The sequence below is a fragment of the Plectropomus leopardus genome, chromosome 9 (assembly GCF_008729295.1).
Source record: "Plectropomus leopardus isolate mb chromosome 9, YSFRI_Pleo_2.0, whole genome shotgun sequence".
Taxonomy (NCBI): domain Eukaryota; kingdom Metazoa; phylum Chordata; class Actinopteri; order Perciformes; family Serranidae; genus Plectropomus; species Plectropomus leopardus.
The window spans coordinates 31709184-31729120 of NC_056471.1; the positions used below are offsets into that span (position 1 = coordinate 31709184).

At 37.3% G+C, this 19937-nt stretch overlaps 1 protein-coding gene across 3 annotated transcripts in view; it reads right to left on the bottom strand.

The window, feature by feature from the left end:
* The window catches only part of sec24b (SEC24 homolog B, COPII coat complex component), a 37326-nt gene that overhangs the window by 14703 nt on the left and 2686 nt on the right, over nucleotides 1–19937 (bottom strand). The window contains exons 3-12 of one of the 3 annotated variants that reach the window (XM_042493160.1): nucleotides 18863–19012; nucleotides 15531–15662; nucleotides 9131–9214; nucleotides 7931–8085; nucleotides 6859–7043; nucleotides 6546–6648; nucleotides 3101–3224; nucleotides 2853–2962; nucleotides 1803–1915; nucleotides 885–1003 (exon numbers count right to left, since the gene is read on the bottom strand). In XM_042493160.1, coding sequence (XP_042349094.1) covers nucleotides 885–1003; nucleotides 1803–1915; nucleotides 2853–2962; nucleotides 3101–3224; nucleotides 6546–6648; nucleotides 6859–7043; nucleotides 7931–8085; nucleotides 9131–9214; nucleotides 15531–15662; nucleotides 18863–19012 — 1275 coding nt within the window. Of the gene's footprint in view, nucleotides 1–884; nucleotides 1004–1802; nucleotides 1916–2852; nucleotides 2963–3100; nucleotides 3228–6545; nucleotides 6649–6858; nucleotides 7044–7930; nucleotides 8086–9130; nucleotides 9215–15530; nucleotides 15663–18862; nucleotides 19013–19937 lie in introns of all 3 variants that reach the window. The other 2 variants (XM_042493159.1, XM_042493161.1) reach the window with 2 other exon arrangements.

A 19937-nucleotide genomic window follows, 5' to 3' on the forward strand; every position in this document is an offset into this window, starting at 1 on the left:
ATGACAGTTTTTGTTATTATTCAGTGATGTGTATGATGCCTTACATTGATGACATTATTTAAATAGAAAAATCAAAGAAATCATTAGACGAGGGATGAGTCGTGAGTATTTGTAATTCATCAATTATGTAAATGAGTCAGTCATAAAAGAAATTAATAAATTAATTTCCATCACTTTTTCTCCAAATGTCAGACATAACTTGTTCAACATATGTGAACATGCTCTCGTTATTCAATACGTAAATAAAATATAACAGGAAATGGACAGGGTTAAACATCTCAGTGAAACATCCAAAAGAATTAGAAGACTTTCATTATGAGATAATTGTAAAAAAATAAAACATAAAAAAGCACAGCACTAAATGTTGCTTTTACTGTGTTTCAAACTTGCATTTTTTGACTTTCTTTGTGAATTTACTTTACATCGTCTTTACCACTTTAGAGCAGCAACGACTGCAAGTCAATTAATCAGATGTCAACTTTTTTGATAATAAAATAATCATTTTAGTACATTTTTGAGCAAAAATCCAAACATTTGCAGGTTTCATAATTATTAAATGCGAGAATTTGATGCGCTTGTGTCATGAATGATACTGTTGTTCAGACAAAACACACCATTTAAAGACAGCGCGGTGGGTTCTGGGAAATTACAACGAGCATGTTTCACTTTTTTCTGACATTTTATTGAAAAAAAAAAGGATTTATCAATGAATAATTATTAAAATAATTGTTGAATATTGCTAAAAATAATCTCTGCACTACTTCTTGTAGTTCTCTGTTAATGATCTTTCAGCACGCAGAGCTTATTTTGGACACTGCTACACCAACTATAAGTAGTTGAAAAAGAAGAGCATGTTAAATCCTGGTTTCAGTGAGCAGACGTACCGTCTATGTCCGACACCACCAGCATCTGCGGCTGGGACAGTCCCTCCTGGAGGTTGTAGAAGTGGATGGTGTTGTCGAAGGTGAGAAAGCCCACCCTGGTTCGTGTGTCCCCGGGCAACCTGAAGCACATTAAGAGCCAATTGTTAGAGCTAGTTTAAGTAGAAAAACTTTACGAGAAAATAGGCTATGACAGCTGTGTATAACTGCCTACTTACTTTCAAAGAATCATACAAATAAATTTGAAAACAAAGCTTGATAGATACTTAAATTCATGTCCTTGTGCTTCACTCCAATCATGACGTAAATCAGGGTTCCTGCAGCTTAAGGCAAGGTAAATTTAGACTTTTTATACTTCTTTAATGCCAATTAGACTTCAGTTTAAGACCAGTTTTCCAATAACCAAAATTGAAGTTTATTTTGCCCAAATGTTTATTGTTTCATAAAAAATGACATTTTTGTCCAGTGCAAAAAGTTAGATTTTCTACGTCAAATGTTCCCTTTCTACAGTGGAACAGAACAAAAGAACTCATTATACTGTCATGAAGGTATCTATTTGGTTTACCTAATAGAAATGGGAAATATCTGGTATTTCGGGCCTGTTTTCTGGGCGATTTTGTGTTTCTCAGTCTGCATGTGAGATTTCAGAACTTGGATTCTCATCATGACGATTTGAAGAAAAGGACTTGATTAAATTGTTGTAAAGGAAAAAAATAGATGTGACCAATTATTTTAAGATTTTAAAATGCAACGTGAGAAAAAAGGTTAATAAAACCCTGCTTCCCATATCTGAACATTTTTAAGACATTTAAAGATTAATTTAAATCAATTTAATGCCAACTAAGGCCTTATTCTTAGTAAACAAATAATCTCATAAAGTAGCCACATTCATACGTTTATTGTATCATCCGCAGCACTCACTTATCCAGGTTCTCCAGAAGTGATTCACAGAAGTACTTCAAGTAGCCTGCTTCAACAGCATTGTGGGAAACATCGAGGACAAACAGGTAGGCAGCTGGCTGAGGCGGCCGCAACTGAACACGCGAGAGGTCAAACAAACACACAAGATTAGTGGGGATGGATGTGAACATCTATGTACTGTTAAACTTCTAATGTAATGTCTGTAACAACAGTCACTAAATTAAAGGTTCAATTAAATTAAAGTTCATCCAGCAGAAACATTTCTGCCTACAGATGCTGTAACACAAAAACAAGACTGCCCTCTAGTGGGCAAAAAGTCACACTACATGAACGTTCATAAGTTCACAAGAACAGCCAAAAGTTTTGATAGGATACCTACCTAAATATGTCAATACTGAAACCCAAAACAGAATACCAGGGCAAAAACCTAAACCACCAGGAAATTATTTGACTAAACAGAAAAAAAGGAAATAGAGCGCAGACCACCACCAAGGAGGTGTATTGAGTCATTTGTTTTCACTTAGTGCTAAACTGTAGTGTGCAGGCTGATAATCCTGGATTTGAGCTTCATCATCATGAAGTGCCATATTAACTTTAATGTTCTTTCATGTTTAATTATCCTGTAGTTAAAGTTGCAGCAATGTACTGGTTTTAAGGTATAATGTGACATGAAAATTGCTGATTATCATTGCATGTACATTTTCTTATTTATGATATGAAAATAAACAACTGGACTGAAAATTGCATCTTTATTTTTTTAATTTTAAAAGGGGGATTTCCATTAAAATTGAAGACAATATACATCTGGTTAGCAATATTTCTCAGCTGAAGAAAACGGAACGGCACAAGTTTACCGACATGATGGTCAAAAGTCATATATTGATCAAAGATGATACCCAGATTCTACACTCTAATATCAGGTCTGATGTTTGAGTGTAGCGGACCAATACACTAAATAACTGCAGGTAAAGCTACCAGGACCAATTGAGAGTATTCCTGTTTTTTGTCTGGGTTTAAATACACCTTGCAACACTAGAGGAGACAGCTTACCATGTAGTCTGAGGAGGCTATAAACTCCACAGTGGCGTTTTGGACCTCTGGTCTCTTATGGGGCTCGCCATACGACCTGGTGACTGGGTTATACATGAACTCATCTGGAACTGAATAAAAAAGAAAAAAGACAGCAGGTATGACATCTGCAAAACCACGTGACACACAAAATGATAAAATGATATAATGACTAAAGGGATGGACACAGCTCAATAACAGGACTTTCTGACTCCTGACTGGACTCGTACCATCATTGACCCGATAACAGAGGTTGCACTTCCACCTGCGCTGGTCCAGGAAGGTGACAAACGGATTGATGTAGGTGCGACAGGAGCGGCAGCGCACTATCGTGTTCGACGTGATCACCGGTAACTGCTGCAGAGGAAGGAAGGAAAACAGAGGAGGAGAGAAAAATGGAGTAAATACTCTGATGGAAAGTACAAATGTGTCTTGTGTGCTGAACATTTTGTGCTTCTTTTCAAGTTTAGACTCAATCATGACCTTTTCTAAACATTGTTCTCTTTGTGCCTCCAAAGACGACTGAAGAGAAGCTTTGTTTTGGTTTTGTGGGGAATGTGGCTGAACGTTTCTTTGGAGCTGAAGTCTTTGTTTTCTGTCTCCGTCTCTTATGTCTCTGGGACTGAGTTCTCAAGGACGTCTGCTGGTGCACCAGGGTCACCTGAGACTTTTCTACTTTTTTCTCATTAGAATATAGTCCATTTTTATCTGTCCTCTGATGAAGGCACACTATGATAATGGTAATTTTCAGCGTCAGAGGAATTGTGGCTGTCAAGCCGCAAACCACTAACGTCTTTTTAGGAATTCAAAAACTTACAGAATTACTCCAAAGAAATACAAAAGGCAGTACAGAGCAATTTTTAACACACATACACCATCGGATTTTAAAGCCATAAGGCCCTGAGACACCAGGCCGACTGTCAGTGAGCATTTGTGACCTTAGTTTAAGTGGTGTGTCCTGTACTGTTAGCACTAGACTGACTATTTTAGCATGTTGAATCTGAAGAGAAACAAACGAGCAAACGCACCATATCTCATTTTCTTACTTGTACGGATGTTACGATCTGATCTCAAGGAACCCACTAGGTGGGTTTCCATTACAGATTTCCCCAAACTTACTCGATATGTTCTAAATGTCGATAAAACACAATTACGAGATGACTGCATTTCTACTAAGCGATACTGTGCCACTTCTCCTCTAATGGTAACATCCCAAGAAGAATGGCGATGGATGTTAAAAACATTAGCAGGTTTATTTTTATTGCAGCCACTACACGAACCGTCTTTATTTCCATTTCAAGTTATATGATGCAATAACAGCTCTTGTAGCTCCTGCTGCATCATGAGGGAGCCAGTTCCTACTGACAAGCACATAGCCAGAGCATCATGTGACCTAGAAAAGCCAAAAAAGTGTTTCCATTACAGTCTTGCGAAATATGGCTTTTTCGATTAATAATAATAATAATGTGATCGGGACATCCCTTTGCATTTGTATTTGTGTATTGCCTGTGGATGTAATAACAATGCATTTTGAAATTAAAAAATAATATAAAGGCCATCTTTTATTCAGTATATCGGATAGCTACTCTGTATACTGTCACAAAAATTATTTCACCCCCAAAGATAAAAAAAAAAAACTTGTCGGTGAGGTTGTCTCAGAGATTATGCAGAGTCAGTAAACAAAGCACATTTATTTTGGAACTAAAACAAATTATATTCATAGCTGTTTTTATTTTTAATAAATAACCAGTGAGAGCAGGATACAGAGGTGAACGGTGAAACTGTAGAGAAGAAATATCTGTTTTATAATTAAACACAAATTATCAAAAGCACAGAGTTGTGTTACTGTGAAACTGGCAAGTGGTGGAGTGTGAAGTGAGCGTGAAACCTGCATTTCAGTCATCTACTATGAAAGCAAAAGCAACTGAGCTGCTCTGCCTCTGCCACAAAAAAAAAAAATCCATAGGCGACAGTAGATGCGCGGGGCAGTTTTGATGTGGTAAATCTGTTTTTCTGCATGAATATAAATTGAGGTAAAATCATATTTTATTCAGTAAGTCTTGTAAACGGTCTTAAAATATACTATCAAAACTTTTTCCAGCCGTTGTTGCTGCTCGAGTGAACAAAGTTTGGTGGATGTAAACTTCCGACTCGTTTCTCACGTGGTGCATCAGTGCATCTCTGTTCTCCGTCACCTCAGACCCTCTGACACACATCAGCTGCCTAACACCTCTATAAATAAACTCATCTATCTTCCTGCACTTCATCATCATTCTCCTCCTGCTGCCCGTCCTGCTGTCACTGCAGCTGCTCCTCACAAAGAACAGACTCATAACCCGTTCGCTTTGTTACGAGTGGACGACTTCTACATAAAGTCTTCAGTTAGTAAAACAATACTCAATCAACCGACAGAAATATAATCACAATATTCATATACTGCTGCGGAGGGGGTCTGCTTTCAGAGAAAAATGCAGTTCTGCACAAGTTATGATGTGTTTGCTTTTTTCCACAAAGATATCCAGAGGATTTGTTTTGAAAAAATGGAATAAGAAGTGAAAAGGAAAAGAGGTGGCAGCCTGCAATGAGTGTCTTTGTTTGGGCAATGCTAAAGTAGGGCTGGCACAATATCGCATTTTCACTACGCTGTATCATGGCAAAAAGAATTTCACATCAATGATATTACTGCGATATCTTTAAAAAAAATTTAAAAATAAATCAATTATAATGCTAATGGTCAAACTCATGAACTCTGTTGATTGTGCATTTTGTTTCTTTTACTTGTGAATAAGTTACATTAAAAATACAAGTGTAGAGAGGTGGAGAGAGTCTGAAACTGTACAAAAGTGTACAAAAAAGGCAATTTTATTTTCTTTTTCTTTATTTTATTTCTTCTTGCCTGCCAACTTATCTTTTCCTTATCTGTCAACACCATCTTTTAAACACAAGACTCAGGAGGTGATGTCAGTCTTAAAACTAGAGGAGGTCAGATTTACAGATTTACATGGATTACGCCAAACGTATCTTTAGCTATTTTGAAACCTTGTCATTTGAATAATTTGTAGCTGTCATATATGAATTGTTTCACTTATGTACTGAACCTAAATAAGTCAAGACTGGTTACCTCCATTTGTATGGGTTTTTCTTTGTTTTCTTTTTTTTTGGTTATTTGTGTAAGCGTGGATGGGAGGGTGTGGGTGGTTATTCAGATAAATGACAAACAAGTATGTACAAGTATCAGCATGCAAATCGATTACATTTTGAAAATATAACACAAGTTGCAAAAAAAAGAGAGATATCTCCTCCGACTTGATTTTCTCAAGTGAAATCCAGAAAGAAATCAGTAAAACAACAGAAAAAACTAAACAATGTAACTGCTACACATAATAGCATCAACAGAAAAAGTACCCTGAGTTTCCATATAACAATATAAATGTTGTTTTTAAGATTTTTTTTCTGTAAGACATTAAGTGACAAATATTAAAGACACAACTTCAAATAAATAGAAAGTCATAAAAGCCCAAATATTTAAAGATAAGTTATCCATAACACCAGGTAACTATAAAATGTGGCATAAATGTTTTTACAGAAAAAACCTGAATGGGACATTATACAACAAAGGTTTGTGTCACTGTTTGACTATTGAGATATTTAGGGATCTTGGACGTCAGTTCCTACCTGTAAGTCTCTGAAGGGGTGGAGGAGGAGGCCCAGAGGGAGCCTGGCCTTGTTGAGTAAAGCCTGGGTCTGAGGGATGCTGGTCAGGGTGCACCTGAAGGTCCTGATCAGCGGAGAAACACGGGGAGAAAGAAAAATATTAGATAACATCCACAATGACATTGACATTGTCACGACATTGTGAGAGATTCACAGACACAGTATGAGAGAAAGAAATCAAATTACACGAATATGAAAAGTAAGAAAAACAAGAGCAAATTTTTAACAACAGCGTTTATGCCCCAGCAGTTTAAGCCCTCTTCACTTTACTTACTGTGGACTACAGTTGACCTTCTTGAGGTCGGGGCTGAGGTTGGGTTCGGGGGCTTCCAGGGGCCTGGGGGGCAGCAGGTTTCTATCCTGCAGCAGGTTGACCGGCCTCAGGGCCTCTACCTCCAGCTCTGGCACCCCGCTCAGTCCCCCGAGGGCCGCAGACAGCTGGGACAGGTTTGGGAATGGCTGCAGAGGGAGAAAATTTGCGAAATTGCGAATGTAAGTGCAATATTCACCCTCTTTTGGCTCTAATTTTGCTCTCCACCAGTTACTTTTGCTAAACGCTCTACTATTTTCACCAGCTAGTCTCCAAGTGTCTCTGTCTGCTGTCTGTTTGCTGCTTTCTCAATGAAAACAGCCACCTGCTATACCTAAAAAATATATATATATGGCGAGAGTGAACCTTTCATGGCCTTTATTTCACAGAACAGCTGACGAGATGAAAGTTAATGAGGATGAGAGAGAGTGGGGATGACATGTCGAAAAAAGGCCACTGGTCAGACCTGAACCTGAGGCCCCTTCAATGAGGACACAGAGCCTTGCGCGCTCTACCAACTGAGCCACCCAGCGCCCCCATTGTGGATTTTTTTAACAAAGCACAGGCTGCAACAAATTGCAGTAAGACTGCAGACTATACAGTATGAAACAAATACCTGTTTTGTAGTGTCTTGGTAGTTTGAAAATAATCACAACGTTAATCTATTCTGTGGTTAAAAGACGTACTCTGTTGACAATTACTGTGTTTAAGACGTCTTAATCACTGTGACTCAAACTGAAGTCCAGCCCACAAAGGCTCAGATACGGTCGTAAATGCGCACACAAAATATTAGGCGATTGGTCAGGTTGTATTAGCTAGATTAGCTGTAGGCGCACAGGCACACGCACACATGCACGTACGCGCACTTGCATGTGCACGCGTGCGCGCGCGCGCGCGCACACGCACACACACACACACACACACACACACACACACACACACACACACACACACACACAATCCCCTCAGCACTTATGCCTGCCAGTTATAATAACATAAAATGACCATGAACACTTCTCTGTAGCTGCGGCCTCACCTGGGAGTACTGCTGGTAGCTTGACTGGCCGTAGGGGTCATGAGAGGGGGAGGAGTCAGCGTGGCCCTGCCGATAGGCTGGCTGCATGCTGGGGTAACCATAGCTACCGTAGGGCGCGGCCTGGTTGGTCATGTTGTTAGAGGGCGGCATGGAATCTGGACAAGAGAGTTCAGCATTAAATAAATGTGACGTATGTTTGGAAGACTGGTGGTTTTTAGTGTTTTAACCTGATTACAGCAGAGGAAAGGTCAGTGTAGCTGCAAAGTGCATTTTGGAAATATGACATTTCTAAGTGTGTGTGCGTGTGTCTGTGTGTGTGCTTGTGTGTCCTATTTTCATCACAGGCTTTTACATAAATTGAGAAATGCATCTCATCATCCTAAAATATCTCCTCTTTTATATCTCTACTACTTGTTTAACTTGCTGCAGCATGTCTTTATTTTATTTTTGCATTCATTTCCAACACAGCTTGAAGTATGCATCAACTAACTGCTGTTGTCAATATCACAACACGTATAGATTTCAGGGCAATAGAAGACTTACTTCCTTACTTACTTACAAATAAAATAATTGTTTGATCTTCTCTTAATAAATGAATGCACTGTGTAATACATTATTATGACAAGTAACAGACGATCAGATCCGACAAAGACAGTAACTGATACAGAAAAGTAACATAAAATAGACACCTGCACCTTTTGATGATTCTTTAACCCCGATGACATGTTTTTATCTTTAGGTGAAAAATATTTGGTTATTTAGGGCTTTGTTTTAACAGTTTTGTAATGGGGTATATCTGCATGCATAAGAGCTGCAACAATAAACAGATTAATTGATTTGTTGTCCACCGTTAAATTAATTGCCAACTAATTTTGCAATCCAATCAATTTGAGTACTTTTTTAAGAGAAATAAAAAGTCAAAATTCCTTTGTTCTGGTTTATCAAATGTAAAAATTTTCTCCTTTTTTTTGTTCATCTATGACACAATATTTGGTTGTGGACAAAACAAGACATTTGAGGGTGTTTTCTTGAGCTTTTGGAAACCTTGACTGACATTTTTCTTTAATATGTGACACTGTATAAACCACATTACTAGTTAATTAAACGAGAAAATAATCGACAAAAAAAAAATCCTTAGTTGCAGACCGAGTGAGTATGCCTGTTTTTAATATGAACAGTATGTTTGTGATCAAAACATACCCGGATAACTGCCCCCTTCCAAGGAATCATAGCTGTTGGGCACCGGAGAGGCACTGCCAGTAGAGGAGGAGGAAGTGTCGCCACCTGAGAGAGGCAGAGACAAAGAGCGAAGGAAACAAAGGGTTAAAAACTGAAATAAAAAGCTAAGACTTCTTTGAGACTGGAGGAAAAAATAATTAAATTAACATATTTAAACAGGAGCCCATGGGAATAGCAAAATAAAAGCACATGAGAACAAAGTACAACTAAAGAAACAAAAAGTAAGACAAGCAAAAAAAAGTTAGAAAGATGAAAAAAAGACCTGCGAGAATGAAGGACAACATCTGTAAATGAAGTCAGTAAGAGCGAAGGAATGAAGGTCAAGATTAAAAAAAGATAGAAGAGGAGGGAAAGACCAAAAGAGGCAATTTAAACGGGATTGAAAAGGAGCTTTTTTTTTTTTTTGTTTGGCCGTGAAGAGCGCTGCTGTGTTTGGACTCCCTCAGGCCTCAGAGAGAGAGAGAGATGAAGCGGAGTGAAAACTGGAAAGAAAACATGATGAAAAGATGTACTCAAGTCCTGAACAAGCTCGCGTACAAGCCTCTAAGGATGGAGAACATGGAGGGAGCGGAGGGAAAAACATGGAGGATCTAAGCATGAGAATAGAAAAAGAATACAATGATTATACGACGGCCACAATCCCTAAAACCCTCGTTTTTACTCCCTTTTATAATCTCTAATGCACATTTGTAACATTTGTAAAATGAGTGTGGACAGACGTAAATGTATGTCCACACTCATATATGCAATAAAGACTTTGAAGGAATCGAATTAAAGGTAATAAGTGTATTTTTTTGGTGAAATCAAAGTTATCACAATATTGTAGGGGTTGACTGCTATTGGTTTTTCAGGGTAGATAACAATACTAATTATTACTAATTACTAAATGAGATTGATAACCAATATTTGGAACTGATATGCATTTAAAATGAAAATGAAAATCTTTCTGTTAGAACAAACTCCAACACAAAACTTTGATTAAATGTTTTTATCAAATGTTTAATCAATGCTGAAACTTTTAACTTCATTTACAGCCAGTTCCCTGCAACTTTTTTTATGAGTCAGAGTTAAGATTTAAATAAAAATGAATAAATAAAAATAGATCCCTGAGGTTTTACAAAGTAAAAGTTCCTCACATGCTGACACTTTCTTTGCATGTATTGCAGACTGCCTTCCCAGGTGTTGGTTGAGTGTAATATGCACACTTTTTCATTAATTAACTTTATCTGCAATCATAAAAATCAAATGTCGATATAGATAATCGGCAAAATGCCAAATATGAGCCCCAATAGACGGCCAGGCCGCTAATCTGTTGATCCCTACTACTTTGACACAAATGATTCCATTAAATATTTTTTATTAGAAACATGATGTCTCCTCTTAGAGACTATTTTTACAACAAGTACAGAAGACTAATACACTGTCAAATCTGACAAGGTGATCTTACCTAAAAAAATCTTGGAACATATATACAATAGATCTCAATTTATGTTTACTTTATATCAAAGTCTTAAGTTTAATTGAAATGTATCCTTATTTGCTTAAATTTATAAAGTTGTTGCAACTTAAAAATGACAAGTTCTATTTAAGTGTTAGCAACTTAAGTTAATCTGACTTGATCATGTCAAAGAGGATTTCATCACTAAACATAAATAATTACTTACAATAAAACTCCACTGGGTCCATTAATTTGTGAGTGTCTTTTTACATGCTCAACTTGATTCATTTCATTCATTTACGTTTAGTTTGTGATTTCATACATTTTCTAGTATTTGTAACAACTTCCAGAGAGAAAAAGGGGCAAGAAAGTGATGAGCTGCGTCCTATCAGTGTACAGACGGCCCTTATTCACAACTCAGAAAGTCCACAAGTCTTACAGTTGGAGCATCATGATGCCACAACGTCCTCGCTTCCCGTCTGATTGTCCACTATAACCCATAACAAAAAGGCAAAAATAATCTTAACAAAATAAGTCTCGTGGACACATTGCATCATGGTCTACTGCAGCCACTGTTTTTCCTCTCATGTCCAATAATGAATAAGCTTTTCCAGAGGGATTACAAGGGTAGAATATTTGAATGAACCCATTAATCCATGTGGGCCAAAAGGAGGGATCAACACTAGCGAACCAAGACACGACAGGCCTCTGGCAGAGCGCTCATTGGACAGGACGCGATCCAATTATCTCCGACTAAATCGGACCAGCAGACTACTGGATTAACTGCTCTGGAAGAGGAGGAGGACACCAGGACAGCTTAGCCTTCTCCTTCCTTCAAGAATCTTCTGACACCTCCTCGTTCTCCTCTGCCTCTTCTCCTTTTTCCTGACAGCTCATGGATTTATAAATGTGGTGCCAGCCAGGAGTTATAAGAGTTTAACAGTTTTTCATTTCATTTTTTTCTTCTAGCCTTCAACTGTCTTGTTATTTTTAGTCACAAGTCCACTCTGCTGGCCCCCGGGCTGTTAGCACCTCTGGTTACTGATAATTAAAGCTCCATTCGTACTGTGGTGACAGCGTGTCTTTGTTAATCTGTTTCTCATAAGTAACACAGATCTCATTATCACCACTAGGGCTGCTCGAGTATGGAGAAAATCTGAGTCACAATTGTTTTGGTCAATATTAAAATCACGACTTTTTGGCACGATCACTCACTGAGTTCATAAACATGTTGCGGTGGATATCGATGGGGTTGTCCTTTTTCTCCTTTAGGTTTTTTTTTTTTATCATTCGGTCATAGGCCACTTTGTGTTTAACCTTAAGATGATTAAAAAGAATTGTTATGTGGTGCAGACACCATCTTGTAGCAAATCTGTATTTTATTTATTTTTTTGATCCGTGTCGGCTGCCTCGTATCCAAGTGGTCCCACACAACAGAATTTTTTATTACTTTAAATTGACCTTTTTTTCTATCATATATTTTTAACAGATTTTGTTACTAGATTCATTATCATTTGTATTTATTTTATTTGTTTATTTTATGAAGTTACTTTTATTTTCAGATTTTTATGATATAACATTGACAATTTACTTTTTTTACAATATATTTTATACAGGTTGTTTTACTCTGGTAGACACTTACTCTTTACTCTGTTAGTCATGGTGGAAAATCCCCCTTTTGTATAATTTAATATCTCATTAAAACCAAATTTATCATAGAAACAAACACCTGAAAAAAACATCACAGTGATGAGAACTATCTTAAGTGGCAGAAACCATCTTTGGGAAAAATTTATTTGGCATTACTTTGAGTTTTTAGTTTGGCTTATGTCCCATTCACTAACATGGAGGGTCGGGCTTTATGACCTATACTGCAGACACACACCAGGGGGCGATCAAGATGCAAAAGTTACTCTGTCATGGGAACTGACATATTGTCCATCTTTATATATAGTCTATGGTTGCAGCACTTTTTGATGCAAATAGATTACTGGCAGCGATGCAAATTTGGGACAACTACCAGGATTATATTGATGCACCTGTTTTACTCAGTGTCCTTTAAGTGAAATGCTCTGAATTTTTAAGTTCCCCTTAGTTAACAGCTACTCAGTATATACATGTGTACATGTGTTGGGCTTTTACTGTGAAAGGTAAGAACAGGAGTAGATGTGATATGCGCAGCTTTAACAAGGCAGAAAGAAGTAATAAAGTTTGCTATCTTAGTTTGGATCACGGTGCCTCCACATTGTTGTTTTACAGTCCTCATGAACAGACACAACATGTTTGACTGGTGCCTTTCACTGCAGTGCAAAATCTGAAAAATCAACCTTGTTCCAGGAAAAAAGTGGCTTTTTTGCCAAGCAATATCTGCATTCTGTGTAAAAGATTTAAATAAACTAAGTGAAAAAAAAAGATATATTGGCATGAAAATTAATAGCACAAAAAAAGCCTCCTATGTGTAAAGGCTTTTGCTGTGTTGATGTGTGCTGTATCTATGGGAACCCTGGCTGCAAAACAAATTTCCCTAAGAGGAACCATAAAGATAAATTTGAATTTTATAATCAGTGTGAACAAGGAAAAAGCTGCATAGTCCCGAACATTTTCTTCCAGACCACATTGTATGAGTTACAAGATGCAACATGTGCTTGAACAGCCACTGCCATGACAACAGATTGACCTCATGTCATTCACTTGAAAAGATATTCATCATTTTGTCTCTTGTGTCAGGGTGACTCAGCAGGTTTGGAAAAGAGAAGAAAACTATCATTATTGTATTTATAACTATTTTTACAAGCATGTCAGCTTTAAGACATTATGGGCATTTTTACCACTTGACATGTTTACTGTGATATCAATCGTTTTTTCCTTTTTCTTGATTAACTTTTTATTCTGTGTTCTTAAACCATAACTGGAAAGACAAAAATGTATATATTCTGAAATACCCCCAAGGAAAGGACAGAACAGTCACACTGTGCTTTTATCCCCAAAAAATAATAATTTAAAGGTCAACTTAGCAGCTTCATGTTAAACTATGATTTTCGCCCATTAGGACTGGCAGCATAATACTACTACTACTACTAATAATAATAATAATAACATATTCTATGTTCATGATCATCATAAAAACTAGGAAGAAAAATTAGGAATTAACAGAAATAAAAAATAAATCAATATAAAAAATAAAGTAATAAAAGTAATAAAAAATACAGAAAATATGAAGTTTTGTCTCACGCATAACAGTTATTTGTATGTGATTTTGAATTGATTTACTAATATGTATGAATATATAAGGTGTTATGTATCTGATTTTTCATGGCATCGAGAAATCAACAGCCGGTAGTGTGTTGCAGTCGACAACCTGTAAGCGACGGTGGAGAGTTGCAGATACCACGAGGGGGAAATCTTATTATTTAGAGGTGTAAATGAGTGCGAGCTGTTCAGTCACCCGCTGCGCTCTCATGGGGAGCGGACGAGTCAGCAAACATGTACACAGAGAGGCCGCACCTGCTGGCAGGGGAGTGGCTATATTTAAAAACTTGTTAACCTCTGGCTGATGACATAGCTCCTGAGGGACGGTCATCAGCAGAGCACCTGAGTGAGACCCAACACTCGTGTACATGGTGACGCTGTTGTAGCTCAGTGCAGTGTTATGTGGTCCAAATACTTAAAGCTGTAGTTGGTAAGTTTCATAAAAACAACTCTGTCAGATTTGCTTTAATTGTCACTATATCTAGACTGTAGAAAATGAGACAGAAAGTCTGTGAAAAAAATACTTCTCTGCCTACTCTAGTGAATCGTAGTACTTCTTATGGTATTACCATGTGAATGAAAACAACTTTGTAACGCAGCTGTTAATCCTCTGCTCATAAACTGAAACCGTCAAACTAGGCAGCACTGATCAAATATTGACCCTGAGGGCCCACTGTAATGTTACAAACACTCATTCTGCACACAAAACACACTTTTCAAAATCAGGCTATAAAAAATAAATATGATTTGCTACTTTCATTTCGTTATTTTTTTTAACCAGCATCAATTCTAATCATAAATATCAAATACTCATTAACTTTCACAATTTTAACCCTTTAAATGCCAGGTTTTAGTCACAATGCCACGTTTTTAGATGAGAGAAAAAAAACACAAAAAATGATTTTCAATACACTATATGCTAAATGGATATTTTTCATTTTAGTAGTGTCCAAGGTTTTTAAATGAATGTCAAACAATTACTCTTTCATCACTATCGTTCTTGATTAATTCCCTGATGTACAGCACCAAGCACTTCACAAAAATTAAGTTTCAAGAGCTGTAAGCCGATCAGAAGTAGAAACACAAATAAATGACCTTTTTTTTCCCTTACAGTCGCAAACTATAGACAGATAATCACATCCAAAAGACTACCGAGTAAAAGTGAGCTAGACGGCACCACAACCAAGACGAGCAGAACCTGGCTGAAGCTTGTAAAGACAAACTGAAATACTAACCCACTCACCTCTCACCTGTCTGAGAGAGCAAATTTCATATCCGCGACGGAGCAACAGAGCAGGACACACACAGATTTGAAAGGTGATTCAGAGTGCTGATGACTGTGAGGGGAAAGATGGTGAGCACAGTGAACTTTGGGAGGCTGTTGATGAGGCAGCGGGAGGGAGAGGGAAAAATCTGATTAGCCAATTAGAAAGGGGAAGGTTCAGATAATGAGCTGTGAACTGATTAAGTGTGGTGAGCAGAAGTGACACAGAGGAGGAGAGTGGTGGCAAACAAAAATGAAACTTCATGGGAAGAGGATGGAAACGCACTGACGGTAAAAATGAGCTTTTTTAGGGGCTTTATGGGAATATTTAGGAGCGTATTTAATGAGTTTATGGGGATGGAGAAAGTGGGAATGAATAGATTTGTCAGAAGGTAAAAGCTTAAGCAGACCTGCTTCCTCATCCTCCTCTTCCTCATCGTCATCATCCTCAGAGCTGGATGACGAGGGGGCTGCAGCTGGGCCTGAGGTGGCGGCAGAGGCAGAGCTAGCTCCACTATTGGCAACATATCCATATTGCACGCCTGTTGGAAGGGTGAGCGGAAAAGGTACGTGAGAAAACTGTAACGAGGCCCAGATCAGGCAGTAAACTTTATTAAATGTGATGGGTGTGTGTTGAAGCAATGAACTAAATTTGTCCATTTATCTCCAGAAAAATCTAAATAGGCCAAGATATTTTTAATTTTTTGGCAATGAGAGAAGGTGAACTTGTTTTGTAATAAGCTGTGTTGCTTAGTGTCTTGCATACTATTAACTCTGTACACATGACTGCATATAAAACCAGCAACATTTTAGACATTGTATTACACTTCATCACCAGGTTTCTCATTGCGTTTTTCTAACATTTTTTAAAGAAATTATACCAATCTGCTCAGGGTTCAAAGGTCTAAATACTGAAAAGTGATGTTGCTCCAGGTTTCCTTGGATTCAGGACGGTAGACACTTAATCGGATATCATTTTATTGGACGAGAGCAGGATGATAAAGTAGGTGAGGCCAGCAGAGAATACTGGCAATGGTGACGGCATTGCTGTTGTAAGTTAAAATATTTCAATTTTTTGCCATTACCGTAAAACCACGTTACGTGGCTCCTACACACAACACATTTGACATTACCAAAACATTTCAGTAAAATAATAAACACATTATCAAATATTTTGTTCCATTCTTTGACAATAAATAAATAAATAGGTAGGTATGTAGGTATTCATATAACACTATATGGTGATGCTTATTTAAAAAAAATTTGCAGTCCTGCAACTACACTGGACTCTGTTTTTGCTGTGCTGTCCAGAAAGTGTTTTCCATTTGCCGTCTACCACCTGCCTGTTTTCATGTGAACGCAGCATACACTTACATGCAAACACAATAAGGTGTAGAGTAGGCACTGAACTCCCAGACTGTGGATCATCCAACAAACTCCAACAAACATTTTTCCCACAGTCTTTCATAATCAAAAACCTTACTGAAACTGTCCGAAACAATCACAGTTGTTGTATTCAGTGTTACCATATAGCTTTAACCCGGCTAAAATAACCATCTGAAATACTTGTAATAAGAGAGTGTGCCTTTTAATATGTCTCTACTGGAGAGGTGTGTCTATTGTTTGTCATGTTTCTCTCCTGTTATTGTGTGACATGTTTTCAGTAGCCTGAGGCTAATATCACAGAGACAGAGGAAACTGATTTAGACACACAGGTTACTTTCCATAGAGAGTGACAAATGTAAAGAAATATTGTGGTTGTTATTTCTAATATTTCTTTCTTTCTTTCTTTCTTTTTTAAATCGGTTTAGTTTCAGTCAGTCAGAATGAGTTTACTTATTTTAGTTTATTTATTATGGTTAATAAATAAACTAAAATTGTAATGAACTGTAATGTTTAGTAACAGTTTAGTTCTTGTCAGGAGCAAGATTTCAGAAGTTCAGAATAGGTACACAACAAACACAACACTATATCGATAACCGTCTGCACCAAAGCCTCCTCATGCTCACTGTGGTGACAAATTTGACCAAATGAAAAAGACTAAAAGTAAAGACATTTCCTGTAGATGTTTATTTTCGTTAATTTACTTTTAAAGGTACAGAATATCTTCTTTTTTATTATTGTAAAACAGTTAATTGTTGTTTATTTTACACCCAAAATTTACATTTTAGTTTAATTTCCCTTAAATATTGTAACCTTGAGGTTAGTGCTGGGCAATATGGGCTGAAAATTATATTGTGATTCCTTTTAGTCTATATCTCAATACACAATATATATCTTGACATTTTGAAATCTCCTGAAAGCACTTCATTAATGCTAGAACCGGGAGACAGAATTTTACATTTCTTTTCTCTTTTTTTATTAACAAAATTCCCTCTTTGAGGTGACAATATTGTAGGAATGACTATTGGTAGTCATTTTGTGATAAATAATCACTAATAACGTAGATGTAATGACTAAGAGGGTAAAGACAAGTAATAAAACAAGTAGAACTATCTGATAATTCTACAATTCTACAATTTCATTTAGCAGACGCTTTTATCCAAAGCGACGTACAACACAAGCAAGAATTTAGACTTAAGGAAAAACACATTAATAACCGGTAGCGATCTCAGCATCTGAGATTCAACAATCTCAGTATCACTACTTACGATGACAGTCAACATACAACATCACACAACTTTGTCAGTGCTAGATAATCATTAGGTGCTGGGTTTTGGACCTTCTGACTTAATTTACCCCAAAGGGCAAAGCGGAGAAGAGTCAGGTTAAGTGCCTCGGTGTTCTCGGAACAAATGAGTTTTATAGTTTTATGATAAGTTGAGAAAAGTACATCCCTTTACTGTGATGCAGCCTTTAAAATCAGGAAAAATATTTTTTTATCACCCAGCCCTACTTGGGGTATTAGTCCTTTTACAACTCTTCAGATGTAGTTTCTTAGGTCGTGGTGAAGATGTCAAAAGTCAATTTGTTTTTGCAACCCAAATTAAGTGCAAGTGAAGCTGCTGCAAGACTCCTTCGGTCTTTACCTGCTGAGCTGACAGTGGAAACATTCACAAACAAAACAGAGCAGCTGCTGATTTCCAACCTGAAACCCTAACATTTGTATAACTGCTCACACCTGCACATTTGAGTGTGTGTGTGTGTGTGTGTGTGTGTGTGTGTGTGTGTGCGCCTGGAAATGTATCACACGTAACCTGCCACACACACAAAGTGCAGCTGTGAACACGACATCGTATTCACACACTCTTGCTCTGCAAAGTGAGAGCCGAATTTCAAACTGTGAATCTGAACTTAAGCTGATGGAAGATTTCATGCCAGAAAAAAACAAAAACCAGAGCATAGCAAAACCAAGAGCTGCTATTTTTCATAATTACTTAATGCCCAAACACCAAGACAAAAAAAACCAAAAATAACTGAAACTAGTTCACAGGTCTGGTTTCTGCAAGCAGTGAAACAAAAGAGAACTTTGAGCCACTGAAACTGCATTTTAGGTGGTCATTGGAAACATCTGCAGGACATATTTCATCAAAAAGTTAACAGCACAATGGCAGTTTGACAACTTTTAACTTTGCACATACAGAATCTTGCATTTGTACATGGAGCCCGTTGCAAACGTCCCTCGGTTTAAAAATTCAATCTAATTTTTCGAGCTGCCAATCAGTACTGACAAGCAGTAACAACACTGATCAATCTTTATGTGCATGTGTGAGTCTTAAATATAAATCAAATAAAATCTAACCTTGGTGGTGGCCCGGTGAGGAATGGACTGAAGTGGAGGGGGTTCCTGAGGGCGGTCGGTCTGCGCCTTCGCCACCACTGCTGTGAACGACCCCGCCGTACGAGTCATAGCCGAGAGGAGCCTGATGACTTTGGTCGTAGTGTTGGTGGACTGAAGAACAAAAAAACACAATTAAGAAAAGAGACATTTTAAAACAGGAGAATGGAGGTCTGCATATTCAAAGATCTAACTGCTGAATAAAGACAGACACTCGAGAAATAAAGGACCCAAAAACAGCACTAAAAGTCGCGTTCATGTGATGTCAGAAGGTCGAAGTTTCTGTTCCAACTTCATCATGTTAATATGTATATATTTTCTATAGTATATTTTTATATTTAATCTAGGTCACTCTACATGGACAGCAGTTAACATTAATACCATATTACACTTTACATGTGATAAAAAGTTGATATTTAATAGGTGAATTGATCAAATCTTCTTACCATTGACCCAACACTGACTTTTGCTCACCATGTTTATGTATTTATGACGTTAAGTCGCCAACTCGTGTTATAAAATAAGGTTATCATCGGTGTTAGTATATTCGCCTCGTATGCTTTACAGTTAAGTCTGCTTGCTTGCTACAGCTAATAGATGCATATACTAAAATGTGCAACTGCTAAAAGTAAATGATAGATACTAGGAACAAAATAATGAAATATATAATTTTATACAATGTGCTTACAGTGCTATGGTTTAAAACTATAGTTTCAAAGGTCCCACCATGTAAAAAGTCAGACTTTCATGTATTTTTTTCATAATAAAGCAGTTGTAGGTGCTATGTAAATACTGTGAAAGTACCAAAACGCTAAATTCACAGAAAAATGCACACAGCTGATTTCAGAAACTGTCTTAAAACAAGCTCTAATGTTCTTGTAGAAATCGAATATAAAAATATGTACCTGAGAATGAGCATGCTATGAGATTATTTACACTTTTACACCTGGCTTGGCATCACTTTGTTTGTGCTGCATTTAGGCACTTTTCACAAACATTTAAACCTGTGAAATGTGACAAATTGGTTTCATTTTTTTAT